The sequence below is a fragment of the Vulpes vulpes genome, chromosome 15, assembly GCF_048418805.1.
Source record: "Vulpes vulpes isolate BD-2025 chromosome 15, VulVul3, whole genome shotgun sequence".
Lineage (NCBI taxonomy): Eukaryota > Metazoa > Chordata > Mammalia > Carnivora > Canidae > Vulpes > Vulpes vulpes.
Window position 1 is genome coordinate 47,164,094 of NC_132794.1, and position 14,294 is coordinate 47,178,387.

The 14,294-nt window shown below is 37.4% G+C and overlaps 1 protein-coding gene across 2 annotated transcripts in view; it reads left to right on the forward strand.

The window, feature by feature from the left end:
- The first annotated feature begins 230 nt into the window (after window positions 1-230).
- Window positions 231-14,294, forward strand: part of BUB1B (BUB1 mitotic checkpoint serine/threonine kinase B) — a 46,837-nt gene continuing 32,773 nt past the window's right edge. Inside the window, exons 1-5 of one of the 2 annotated variants that reach the window (XM_025998456.2) lie at window positions 231-513; window positions 3,813-3,959; window positions 8,186-8,245; window positions 8,669-8,813; window positions 11,798-11,994. In XM_025998456.2, the coding sequence (XP_025854241.1) occupies window positions 479-513; window positions 3,813-3,959; window positions 8,186-8,245; window positions 8,669-8,813; window positions 11,798-11,994 (584 nt within the window). In that variant the 5' untranslated portion in view covers window positions 231-478. The remainder of the gene's footprint in view (window positions 514-3,812; window positions 3,960-8,185; window positions 8,246-8,668; window positions 8,814-11,797; window positions 11,995-14,294) is intronic. The other variant, XM_072738241.1, reaches the window with a different exon arrangement.

Below are 14,294 nucleotides of genomic sequence, written 5' to 3' on the forward strand. Positions count from 1 at the left end.
AACAGCAAAGAAATTCTAGTGCTTGCAGTGTCCCTCCCTCGGTTCAGAGACTGGCCCTAATTTAGAAGGGCTCTTGCAGAGAATTTACCCCGCCTCAACCGGGGCGTACTGGGCAGCCACAAACTCCCGGGAAACTACAACTCCCATTATGCATCACGACAGTGGGGCCTAAACCCCGAGATAAACTACAAGCCCCAGAATGCCTTGGGGGGTGGAGAGAGCGCGCGAGAGCGAGAGAGAGCGAGAGAGACGCGAGTACAAAGGGGCGGAGGGGCGTGTTCACGTCCGACGCGCGGGACCGTTAAATTTGAAACTTGGAGGGTTGGAGGTGGCTGGTTTGCCAAGGAGTCAGGGGCAAACCTTTGTCTCTCTGGTCGCTTCGTTATCTTTAAGGGCAGGTTGCAGAAGAAAGCTCAGGCGGTCTGCGGCCCTGAAGAAAGGTCTGCGGCAGGACGAGGGCTCCAACCGGGAATGCAGGATGGCGGCGATGAAGAAGGAAGGGGGTGCTCTGAGGTAGGTACGCAAGAGCTGCGGGGAGCTGTGCCCGCGAGACCCGAATGTTTAGCCGGCGGCAGAGGCTCGGCTCAGATCAGTCCAGAGGAACACTGTCGGGAGAAGAGAAGCCCGGCCGGGGTCCCCTTCCTGCTGGAGTCCCACGCAAGGGGTGGAGGTGAAGCCGGGGTTAGCGTCGAATTCAGTGGGGCGAGGGCACGTGAGAACCCGGATTGCACCCAGCTTCAAAGCAAAGGAGGCTTTGCGACCCCGGTAGCACAAAGACTTTGGAATTTGTACTGTGATCTGTGTATCTCAGCTCAGCCATTTGGGAACTCTTTGACCTTGGACCTAATATGGAATATGCTGGGGGGGGGGGGGGGGCATGGGGTAACTGAGTGATGGGCATTAAAGAGGGCACTTGATGTAATGAGCACTGGGTGTTATATGCAACTGATGAGTCACTAAACCCTACCCCTGCAATCACTAATACGATATATGTTAATTAAATTGAATTTAAGATTTTTTTTTTTTGAAAAGAGCATAGCGGAGATATAATAAGTTACTACTTAAGTATTGAAATCATGATATAATCAGTAATCTCGTAAATAAAATCACAGTTTTCTTTTTTTAAAGATATAGAAAATGTTGATAAATTAAAACTATGTGGAAAGTGACTGCCTCCAAATAAGTGCCAAGCAAATGGTAGGTCCTTCCATGTCAGTGGTATAATTAGAAATATAAAAAGCCCTTCTCTGCCTGTGTGCTGCTTTTCTTTATATAAATACATATCAGTTCTTCTTAGTTGGAGTTCCATATATATTATACATTTTCTTTAATATTTTCTTTATTTATTTGAAAGAGAAAGAGCTGTGAGCGTGAGAGGGGGGAAGAGCAGAGGGACAAGCAGACTCCCCGCTGAGGGGGAGTCCTGGGGGCGGGGGGATCCATCCTAGGACCCTGAGATCATGGTCTGAGCCAAGTCAGGTGCCTAACCTACTAAGTTACCCAGGTGTCCTGAGACATACGTTTTCACTATGGGGTACACAAAACTTAGATAAATGCCATGTGGAGAACTCTTTAGCTTATGCAACAAATATTCATTGACCACCTACTAAGCACTAGATACGGCAAATGAACAAAAGACAAGACGCAAAAATCCCTGCCCTTGTGAAATTTAAGATCTGGGGTGGGAGCAACAGACAGTAAACAAGATCAATAAATTAAAAGTGAGATGGTCGGTACGAAAAGAACTAAAACGATGGGGAGTAGGAGGGTTGGTGCAATTTTAGATAGTTTTGAACAGGAGGCCTCACTGAGAAGGTGTCATTTGTGTGAAGACTTGAAGGAAACTCAAGACTAGTCATGCACACATCTGGGGGAAGTACAGAGATTTGAGGGTGAGGGCTGGGGGAGGGAGCTGCACCTGGCAAGTTGCTGGAGCCAAGTGAACCAGAAGAGTAAAAGGAAGTGAAGGATGAGGTAAAGGTGAGGATGCAGACAATGTAAGGACTTGGCTTCTACTCTGTTTGAAAGTCAGTGGAAGGTTTTGAGCAGAGGAAAGACATGATCTGACATGCGTTTAAATAGAATCACTAGCTGCAGTGTTGGAAAGACTAAGGCAGAAAAGGATAAAAGCAGGGATACCAGTTATAAGGTTATTGAAATAATCCAAGCAAGAGAAGATGGTAGCTTGAGTGAGACAAGAAACAATGGAGATAGGGACGCCTGGGTGGCTTGAGTCCCACATTGGGCTCCCAGCATGGAGCCTGCTTCTCCCCCTGCCTCTGTCTTTGCCTCTCTCTCTCTGTGGGTCTCTCATAAATGAATAAATAAAATCTTAAAAATAAAAGAAGAAAAAAACCAGTGGAGATGATAAAAGATTAGTTTCTGAATCTAAAAAAAAAAATTCTGAATCTATTTTGGAGGTAGCCCCAACAGGATTTGCCAAGTGACTGGGGGGTGGGGGGGATAGTGAGAGAGGTGTCAAGATTGGCACTGAGATTTCTGGCTTGAGCAACTGGAAAAACAAAATTGCCATTTATTTGAGAGGAAGGAAGACTAGGAGGAGCAGGTCTGGAAGGAGGCAAGAGGAGCAAGATGGGAGGGGAGCAGTCACAGCTCAGTTTGGGACCTTAGCTGAGGTAGTTTAATTGCTATTTCAAGATAAAGAGAAGAAATTCAGATGAACTCAGCAAACATTTATTAGGTGCTTACTCGTGTCAGATCTTATATTAGACCTTGGGAATGTGAAAATAAATGACCAAGGCCCTTATATTTATAAGATCCACACAATATAGTTAAAAAGATGTGAGTAGTTACAACCTAAATTATTATTCACTTAGAGTTTACTTTCTTGAAAGTTTTCAGCTCTCATCTAGTTTTCGGTTACACATAACTTTCACTTTATTTTGAAGATTATTGCCTGTCTGTTTCTCTGTTTTAAGCCCAGAGATGCTGTTTCTCAGCCAGAAGTAGGCTTCTGTCTGACAATTGCAGAGCTCTAAAGTTCAGAGCACATGCCCCATATGGTGCTTGCCTCCAAAAAAACTTGTGAGAATTTCCCCATCAATAGGCTTGATAGAAATGGGGGAACCAGCTGTGACCAGTAAATTGTATTTTTTCTGCTTCTGCTCTGTGCTACCTATATACACATATAAATTTCAGTTTTAAGTCATCACTTGAAACATGGGATTATTAGTCTGACAAACTATTTGCTAATATTTTTAAAGATTTTATTTATTTGCTTATTTGAGAGAGAGAGTTCAAGCACACAAGTAGGGGGAGGAGCAGAAGGAGAGGGAGAGCAGACTCCATGCTGAGTGCAGAGCCCAGAGCCCAATGTGGGGTCTCCATCCCACAACCCTGAGATCACAACCTGAGCTGAAATCAAGAGTTGGATGCTTAACCAACTGAGCCACCCAGGTGCCCCCACTTTGTTAATTTTAAACTAAATGAGATGATGGATTTAGTGGTAAGCCTAGAACTGCTTTTTATCGACCTTACCAAATTTATGATTTTTTCTCTGTCTTTTCTTCCTGCCTTGAACTTTATTCTTGTAACTGTCTGTATTACCCTAGTTACATTCTCTCTTCTGTTAGGCAATACAATAGCCATAAACTTGGAAACCAGGTCACCAAAATGCTGAGACACCTGGGAGTATATGAACACTACTAACATACCCACCCACCACATTCTGCCCAAAAATCATGAATAATCACTTTTGAAAACATTTACAATAATCTAGTGATATAATAATATGTATAAGTATATATATATACATGTAAGTATAAAATTTACTTTTGTTTCTCTTTTCACAGTGGAGCCATGTTGTTGGAGGGAGATGAGTGGGAGCTGAGTAAAGAAAATGTCCAGCCATTAAGGCAGGGGCGGATAATGTCCACACTTCAGGGAGCATTGGCACAGCAAGAATCTGCCTCTAACACTACTCTTCAGCAACAGAAACGGTATGTAGGATGGTGGGATGTCAACCTGTCATCATTCATCCCCAGCTATGGTTGGTAATGTAGATGTGGATCTTTGCAGATTGGCATAAGAAGTACTTTTCAAAAATTGATAGTGTGAGAATCTGTTCCCCACTTGCTTTTCATCATACAGCAGCTGCCTAAAGATCTCCTTGAGTATGATTAAGAATAAGAGCTATAGGATTTCATTTCATTATGGAGCAACCAGACTCTCGTATCAGTAGAAACAGATCTCAGGGGACAATAAGAAGCAAAGTAAAGCAAGTGTCATGTTAAATAATATTTATCAAAAGTATTATGTCATGCTGGATCCCTAAATAGGACTAACTCTTTAATAGTAATAACTTAAAGAAATTGCTTCCTTGGATTCTGAGTACCAAGGAAGAAAGGATCTGCTATCTTGTATGTTTACTCAATTTTTAACTTTCTAGGAAAGCATTTTCCAGAATATGCCAAAAAGAAATTGTGATCTCCAAAGAAAATATAAGCCTAAGAAATTAAATTTATACTAGAAAGTTTCTCATGAATGATTCAGTGAAGTCTGGAAAAAGAAAAGCTGAAAAATAGTATAGTTGGCCCTTAAACAACCCAGGGGTTAACCCGGTTAACCAGGTTGGCACAGGGTGCCAACCCCTGTGCAGTAGAAAATCCACATGTAACTTTTGACTCCCCCAAAATTTAAATATTAAAAGCCTATGGTTGACTGGAAACCTTACTGATAATATAAACAGTTAACACATATGTTGTATGTTATATGTATCATGTACTGTATTCTTACAATAAAGTGAGCTACAGAAACGGAAATGTTAAGAAAATCATAAAGAGAAAATATAACTTAGGGTACTGTACACTATGTACTGGGAAAAAAAATCCACATTTAAGTAGACCCATGTTGTTCAAACCCATGTTTTTCAAGGGTCAACTGTATTACGTTATTTAAGTGGACCTGCAGAACTTGCTTTCCTTTGACTAACACGTTTTGATAAATATACTTTTTTTCAACAATGTGAACTACAGCATCTGTTTCTACCTTTAATCTCAAAAAAATTTCACCATCATAGGCAAATCATCAAAACTTTGGGTTGTAATGTAATGAATATCCTCATCCATCTCATTGGATCTTTAAAAGCATTGAGTTTTATTTTAAAGATGGTGATGTTCTATTCTTAATTCTTCTTCCTGGTTTCTGTGACATTATACTAGTGTTTCCACTTTTTTTTTTTTTTTAAGATTTTATTTATTTATTCAGAGAGAGAGAGAGGCAGAGACACAAAGCAGAGGGAGAAGCAGGCTCCATGCAGGGAGCCTGCCCTGGGACTCAATTCCCAGACTCCAGGATCACATGCTGGGCTGAAGGTGGCGCTGAACTGCTGAGCCACCTGGGATGCCCCCAGACAAATTTCAAAATCATCTTGTCAGTTTCTAGAAAAGAGGTTTGTGAGATTTTGGTTGGATTACATTATATATATAGATATATTTAAGGATTACTGGTTTTTATCAGTAGTGTCTTAGATTTTTTCACCATTTCTGCAGGTAATCCCCTCATTATCTCATGCTTAAATCACTATATTAGCTTCATAGTTGTGGTTCATTTTCTAATTTCTTTTATTCATAAATATTATTCAGTTGATCTTTTTGATATCTTTAATTACCATATTCAACATACACTCCAATTAAAGAATCAGTAGTGGCTGAGCAGATGGAACCCAAAGTCTTTATTTTTAATTTAAAATTTTTTAAGTAATCTCTACACCTAACGTGGAGCTTGAACTCACAACCCTGAGATAAGGAGTCATATGCTCTACTGAGTGAACCAGCCTTGTGCCCAAAGTCTTTAAATTTACATCAAAACATGAGCTGCGGGCAGCCCCGGTGGCTCAGCGGTTTAGCGACACCTTCAGTCCCGGGTGTGATCCTGGAGACCAAGGATCGAGTCCCACGTCGGACTCCTTGCATGGAGCCTGCTTCTCCCTCTGTGTCTCTGCCTCTTTCTCTCTGTGTGTGTCTCCTGAATAAATAAAAATCTTTAAAAAAAGAAAAAGAAAAAAACATGAGCTGCTTCTCCAGTAGGCATTCTAACATAGTGTTAGACTGCTACTGACCTCCTGACAGTATGTCAGAAGGAAGATCATCTGCTCCTGGACCACAGTTTTGTATGTTTGTATGTATGTATGTATAGCATAGCAAGGTTAGTACCTTACTATGCCTATCTCCCTTTATTCATAATACTAACTCTATCTTACAGCTATATTTCCTCTGGATAAACTCCCACTTTTACAACTTTATTCAATGCTGATTTCTTGGAAATCTTGAAAAACTCCATACTTCTTTCAAATTTTGTGGTTCTTTCAGAATCCCACCTTCGGACACCACTTCTGTGATACCTCCTTTGGACCTATCAAAGCCTTTAACTATCCATTCTTGGCAATTGTTATATATACTATACTGCTTTGTATTGTTAGTTAATTTTCCCTTTTTATACTTTGTCTTTCTTATTAGAGTATAAATTCCTTTGTGTCAGAAACTATTTTATAATTCTTTGTATTAAATATAACCTTGGGGATGCCTGGGTGGCTCAGTGGTTGAGCGTCTGCCTTTGGCTCAGGGCCTGATCCCAGATTCCTGGGATCAAGTCCCACTTCAGGCTCCTTGCATGGAGTCTGCTTCTCCACCTGTGTCTGCCTCTCTTTCTGTGTCTCTCATGAATAAATAAATAAAATCTTTAAAAAATATGTAACCCTGGGATCCCTGGGTGGCGCAGTGGTTTGGCACCTGCCTTTGGCCCAGGGCATGATCCTGGAGACCCGGGATCGAATCCCACGTCGGGCTCCCGGTGCATGGAGCCTGCTTCTCCCTCTGCCTATGTCTCTGCCTCTCTCTCTCTCTCTCTCATAAATAAATAAAAATTTAAAAAAAATGTAACCCTTTATACAGTTTTTATTATTGAAACATTTATCTCAATTGTGGTTTATTACTTAGTACTTGCCCTGTATTCGAACTGGTCAATCTTAACTTAATCTTAGTGTGCCTTTCCCAACATTTTACAAAATCAAATTTCACGCATTCTTTGAAGCACTCCCCAAAGTATATATGGTATTACTCTTCTCTGACTAATGTTACACATGGAATTTTACTTTAAAATTCTTATTTCTATCCATTTGTATGTGTTTCATTTGTTCAACCCTATCATATGCATATAAAACAGTAGCTATCATTTATTGAGTACTTATTATGTCTAAACACTTTATACTAAGAGTAATTAACCTAATAAAATAGGTTCTACGGTAGTCCCACTTGATTTGTGGTTTCATTTTCCTCAGTTTCACTTACCTGCTGTCAACTGTGGTCCAGGAACATCACAAGAAGATGAAAGATGAATACAGTATAATAAAAGAGAGAGACCACATTTACATAACTCTTAATATAGTATATTGTTACATTTGTTCTATTTTGTTATTGTTGTTAATCCCTTACTATGCCTAATTTATAAATTGAACTTTATCCTAGGTATGTATGTACAGGAATAAAATGCAGTATATATAGGTTTCCAAAGTATCCTCAACTACAGGCATCCACTGGGGGTCTTGGAAGGTATCCCCCTGCAGAAAAAGGGGGAGATTTCTATACTATTATTCCCATTTTACAGATGAGTAGACTGAAAACTATTTTTTTAAAGATTTATTTATTTGAGACAGAGAGAGCACAAGCAGGGGGAGTGGCAGAGGGAGAGGGAGAAGCAGGCTCCCTGCTGAGCAAGGAGCCCAAAGTGGGGCTTGATCCTAGGACAGCAGGATTATGACCTGAGCCAAAGGCAGACACTCAACCAACTGAGCCATCCAGGTGCTCCTGAAAACAGAATTTAAATAGTGTGTCTAATGTCACTCTGCTAGTGATTAGTGGAGCTGCTAATTTGAACGTGGGAATCTTGTTCCAGAGCTTTAAACTGCTGTGTAATTCTGTTTTTCTATATGTTGTCTTGGAATTTGTTTATCTAATTGCCCCATGTTTTATCCTTCCTGTTATATTATCAGGGAGAATCTTGGTTATTTCTATTTTTCTTGCTGTTTAACAAACTCTCAACCTCTAGTGCAATTAAAAAGTGATTAAAGTGATATTAAACACTTAAAAATGAATAAAAATGGAGGGGACACTTGATTTTTGGCTGTTATCACCATTGCTTATGCTAACATTTTCTGTTTAAATTTCAGGGCATTTGAATCTGAAATTCGATTTTACACTGGAAATGACCCTCTGGATGTTTGGGATAGGTGGGTTTTTTTACTTCACAAGGGCACTAAGAAACAACAGATGAGTCCTTAAGGCCATGTTTCTCCAGTTAGGGTGTACAGAACAGTGTGTCAGAGTATAAGTGGTATCTTGGGGACATGGAGAGACAGAGTAATTATAATGTTTCTTCCTGAGGTGTTCAAGACTGAAGAAATTTCAAATTTGTGGCATGCAACTGAGAGGTACACCCTTTTATCCCCATTCCCATTATTTCCCAGAGGCACATGTTAGCAATATTTGGAAAAGTTTGAAGGATATAGCTTAGGAGATGTCATTGAGGGCCTCTAAATAAACATACTTTGAATACATTAGGTATTTCTGCTTAAGAAAGTCACGAATGGGTCTTGGTGCAAGAATAAAAGTACACATTAAACTTTAAAATTATTTTTTCCCTTTCTTTTCAGGTATATTAACTGGACAGAGCAGAACTATCCTCAGGGTGGGAAAGAGAGTAATATGTCAACATTATTAGAAAGAGCTGTTGAAGCACTACAAGGAGAAAAACGATACTATAATGATCCCCGATTTCTTAGTCTCTGGCTTAAATTGGTAAGTCTTTCTCAAGTGCTGCCTGAGTTTAAAATATTAAGTCAAGAGATTTTCTGCAGAGCTATCTGGTATGCACCAAAAAAAATGGCAAAGCCTAAGCCATTTTTTAGTTGATACTAAACATTTAAGACATCCTGAAGAGAAAAAAAAATATATCCTGAATATTTGTTAAATACGTTCTATTTAAAGGTAGATTTTAATGTAAGGGTGTATTTTTACCTCTTACAAGTGATCATAAGGCCTGTACACCTCTTCATGGGAGCAGTGGATTATTTATTTCAAATATAATTGAGCCATGCAACTGTCTTCAGGGAAGATGTGTAGGAGCCAGCACATGGCAGTAGTATGATTGTTTGGGAAAAAGATTTTGTAGGTGATTCTGGTCGCTCTTTGTCCCCTTTCTGAGAATGAAAAGGTAATGTTTTTTATGCAGTATATTGCTACATCCAAAAATATTTGCCTGATCACTTTATATATGTCATTTGACATGTAGTTCTTTTATTTCTAGTACACTCTTGAGGATTTTTTTAATGAAAACATCTTCAAATAAGATAATGACGGGTTTCCTAGATATCATTTTTTTTGCTTTTATCCTAAAAGATATTAGAAAAACTAAGTGATAAATATTCAGAATTTCAGATAATAGATAATGAATAACTAGATAATTATAAAAATAAATAATTTTTATTAAAAGTAAAAAATGAACTATAAAAAAGATTATTATAATAGGTTAGATAATTCTAAATAATAGAATATTTACAATAACTTATATTGACATTTGAAATTGATAAAATTTCTGGCTAAAATGTATCTCTTGAGGAAAGCTTATCTTAAGCTTCAAATATCACTAATAAAAGAAATTAGGTGAATCCAGAAGGCGTAATCTATCTTGGTTTCTGTAGGGCGTTTGACATATCTTGTCATCATTGTTGATAAGTTGGAGAAATTATCTTAGGAGCATTACTGACAGGAATTTGTGACAAAGGATGGTACCCAAAGAATGCTAAACAGATTTGTTAGCACGGAGCCGATGGTCCTTTATGGCATACTAATGGATTTTGTTCTTCGTTCCATCATATATAATATTCTTATGCTATATAATGTTCTTATATGTGATTTACTATAAGTCTGGACTAGATAAATCTCTAAAGTAACTCTTAATCCCAGAATTCTATGATTATATTTAATTGGAGCTATTAAAAGTAACAATTAATTGGAATAATTTTTATGTTCACAAATGTTAACCTGGTGCCACTACTGAAGAGTAATGATTTTATCATAACATAAAAAGCATAGCCTAGACCAGTGCTATGGAAGAATGGTCTGCAGACTATTCAAGATAAGTATAAAGTTCAGAGCAAGCATTTAGAAGTTTTATTAACAAATTTGACATTGCCACAACATTCAAACACATCATCGTTTTTCTGGTAACTTCTGTTTTTATTGTATTTTTTAAAAATACCGGTCAATGATAGAATGGAAACTTTAAACACACACCACCAAAACTGGCCCCTTTACCACAGGCAATCTGAGAAACGCTAGTCTAGACAACCCTCAGGTTCAAATGATCAGCCTGAGAATGATCAGCAATAATCTGAATTTTGTAGATAGTGAACAAGGTGCATATTAAACTATTTTGCTGAGGTTTTTTTTTTTCTTTTTTTCATTATGGAATGGTCAAGAGGAGTAGCAATTGGGTTCCTCACATACTTTCTTTGCAGAAAGATTTCTCTGTTCTAAGAGTTATTTTTATAAGGGATAACTACAGTCTAAGGAAAAAATTGTTCTTTGGAATATCCAGGATTTTTTTTTTCAAGATTTTATTTATTTATTCATAAGAGACACAGAGAGAAAGGGAGGCAGAGACCCAGGCAGAGGGAGAAGCAGGCTCCATGCAGGGAGCCTGATGTAGGACTCTGATCCGGGCATCCAGGATCAGGCCCTGAGCTGAAGGCAGACACTCAACCACTGAGCCACCCAGGCGTCCCTATTTGTTACTTTTTAACATAGTTCTACTTCTAGAAATTTATCTTAAGAGAGTAATATGAAATGTGAAAGGTTGCATGCATGAAGATATTTGTTATAGAATTACTTGTAATTGGGCAAAGTAGAGGCTGTATAGCCAAAAAATAAGGGAATGGCTAAATGAGGGAAGATTACTAGATGGAACATTATTTATCAAAAAATAATAAAGAATAAGTAGCAGCATGGAAAACTGAACAATAAACTGGTATATGGAATAAAGACAAATATTCTTATGATTAAAACTTTAGAAAATAATGAAAACCCTTTTATCCTTTGTAAAATGATATATGTTCCTTTTTTTCCTTAAGGAAAATACATATATCTGACGATTATTGATGTGGAATTTTTATTCACATCTTTTCTATCTTCTTACTACTAGGATTATCTACATTATTATAGCTGGTCTTAAAAGATCCCTTCTAAAATACAAATTTGACCATGTCGTTCCTTTGCTTATAGCTCTCCCATCCCAATATACCTTGACTATCAGGTAGATTTAAGATTATCTTGCCATTTAAGACCTATCACACCTTCTTTTCCAAGCTTCTGTCTTGTCTTCTTCCTTACAAACTTTTAGTTTCTGTCTTTGCTTATACCATTTTCTTTTCTTTTATTTATTTTTTATTTTTTTATTTTTTAATTTTTTGCTTATACCATTTTCTCTGTCTAGAATGCCCTTCCTTTCCCTTACTCTACCAGATGTAAGTCTGTTCCTCCTTAAAGGCCACACTCAAATGTCATACCTTTTTGAGGTCTTTCCTTCTTATCTCTTTTTCTTACAAATTAATCTCTTTTTTCTACTTTTTAGGTCTTCCCAGTATAACATTGTATTACAATAGGTTTATATTTTTTCAATGCAGAAAGAAACTACATATAGTAACTCCAGTGATTGTTTGGCACATAAAAGACAGTAAGTGAATAGAAATTGGTCAAATGTTAACACTTCTAATTTGTTACAGGGGCGTTTATGCAATGAGCCTTTGGACATGTACAGTTATTTACATAGTCAAGGGATTGGTGTTTCACTTGCTCAGTTCTATATCTCATGGGCTGAAGAATATGAAGCTAGAGAAAACTTTAAGAAAGCAGATAAGATATTTCAGGAAGGGATTCAACAGAAGGCTGAACCACTGGAGCGACTACAGTCACAGCACCGGTAAACTTCTCTGGATCTTGTCTTAACTCTTTAAAACTAATAGATAGAAATAGTTGGTTTTGCATCTGAATAAAATGCTCTCCATGAATTGGCAGGTTTATTTAGTTACTACTTAATTTTTTAAAAGATTTAGTTAAGTATTTTTTATTTAACATGTAGTAAAATCTAAAAAAAAAAAGGTAGTAAAATCTACTCTTTGATGTACAGTTCTCAGTTTTTGCAAATGCATAGAGACATGTAATCATTACCATGATCAATATATATAGTCATTCCATCACTCCATAGAATTTCCTTAGGCTCTTTCCCTTTGTAGTTCAACACTTATTCTCATTCCCAAACCCTTTTCTATAATATTATATCTATGACGTCATACAGTATGTAGCCTTTTGAGTCTGCTTTCATTTAGCATAATGCATTTCGGTTGTTAAATTGGTTCTATTTTAAAGATGGATATTATATATATATTCTGAATACAAGTCTTTTGTCAGATATGTGACTTGTAAATCTTTTCTCCCAGTTTAACTGTGGTCTATTGGTTTTCTTAGCAGTGTGTTTTATAGAACAAAAATTTTTAATTTCAAAGAAGTCTCATTTGTATTTTGTATGGATCATGTTTTGGTATGTTTGAGAACTCTGTTTAGCAAACGTTTTATCCTAGGTTTTCCTCTTGAAATTTACAAAATATTTTTTGAGTATAATTGATACATATTACATTAGTTTCAGGTGTATAACATAGTGATTCGACAAGTTTTTGTTTTTGTTTTTGTTTTTTGATTTGACAAGTTTATATATTGTGCTGTGCTTACTGCAAGTATAGCTAACATCTGTCACCATACAAAGCTGTTACAATATCAATGATTATATTTCTTATGCTTTACCTTTTATTCCCATGACTTATTCATTCTATAGCTAGAACCCTGTGTCTCCCTATCCTTTTCACCCATTTGCCCAGTACACCCACCCCTGTCCACTCTGGCAACCCATCCTCATCCCCTCTGGCAACCATTAATTCTCTGTATTTATAGGTCTTATTCTGCATTTTTTTTCTTTTCTTTTTTTTCTTTTAGATTTTACATATGAGTGAAATCCCTATGTTATTTGTCTTTCTCAGTCTGATTTATTTCACTTCAGGTAATATGCTCTAGGTACACCCATGTTGTCACCAATGGCACCATCTCATGCTTTTTATGGCTGTATAATATTCCGTGGTCATAAATATACAATGTCTTCTTTATCTGTTTGTCTGTTGATAGACACTTAGGTTGCTTCTTTTTTTTTTTTCCTTTTAGATTATTTATTTATTTGAGAACACGCACTCAAGTGCAGGGAGGGGCAGAAGGAGAGAGAGAAAGAGCATGTACACACAAGTGAGGGGAGGGGTGGAGGGAGAGAGAGAGAGCACATACAAGTGGGGGGGCGGGAAGCAGAGGGAGAGGGAAAAGCAGACCCCCGGCTGTGAAGGGAGCCCAACAAGGGGCTCAATCCCAGGACCCTGGGGTCAGACCCAAGCCAAAAGCAATCATTTAACTGAGTGAGCCACCCAGACACCTCAACACTTAGGTTGCTTCTGTATCTTACCTATTGTAAACAATGCTGCAATAAACATAAATGTGTATATATCTTTTTGAGTTAATGTTTTTGTTTCCTTTGGGTAAATACCCAGTAGTGGAATTACTGGATTATATGGTATTTCTATGTTTAATTTTGAAAAAAAATTTTTTTTAATTTTATTAAGTTTTGTTTTATGGTCTAGAATATGGTCTGTCATTGATAAATATTCCATGGACACTTGATGTATTTTCTGTTGCTTAGGGGTGGAATGTTTTTTTAAATGTTATTTAGGTCAATTTGATGGGTAGTCTGTTCTGGTCTTCTGTTTCCTTGCTGATTTTCTGTGTACTTATTCTATCAGTTACTGAGGGAGGAATTTTCAAGTCCTGTTTATTATGAATTTGTCTATTTCTTTTCTAAGTCCCTTTTGTTTTGCTTTATATATTTTGAAGTTCTGAAGCATACACATTTAGAATTGATCCTTATCATTATATAATGTCATCTTTATACCTGTTCATACACATTTGAAATCTTCTAGGTCTGATATTAATACAGCCACTCTGGCTTTCTTTTGTGTATATGATATATCTTTTTCCTTTTTTAAAAAAATTTTTAAACGGTTTTAGAGTTGTGTGACCATCACCACGATCTAATTTTGGAGCATATTTAACACCCAAAATGAACCCCATATTCATTAGCAGTCATTCCTACTCACCCACTTCCAGGCAACCACTTACCTACTTTCTCTT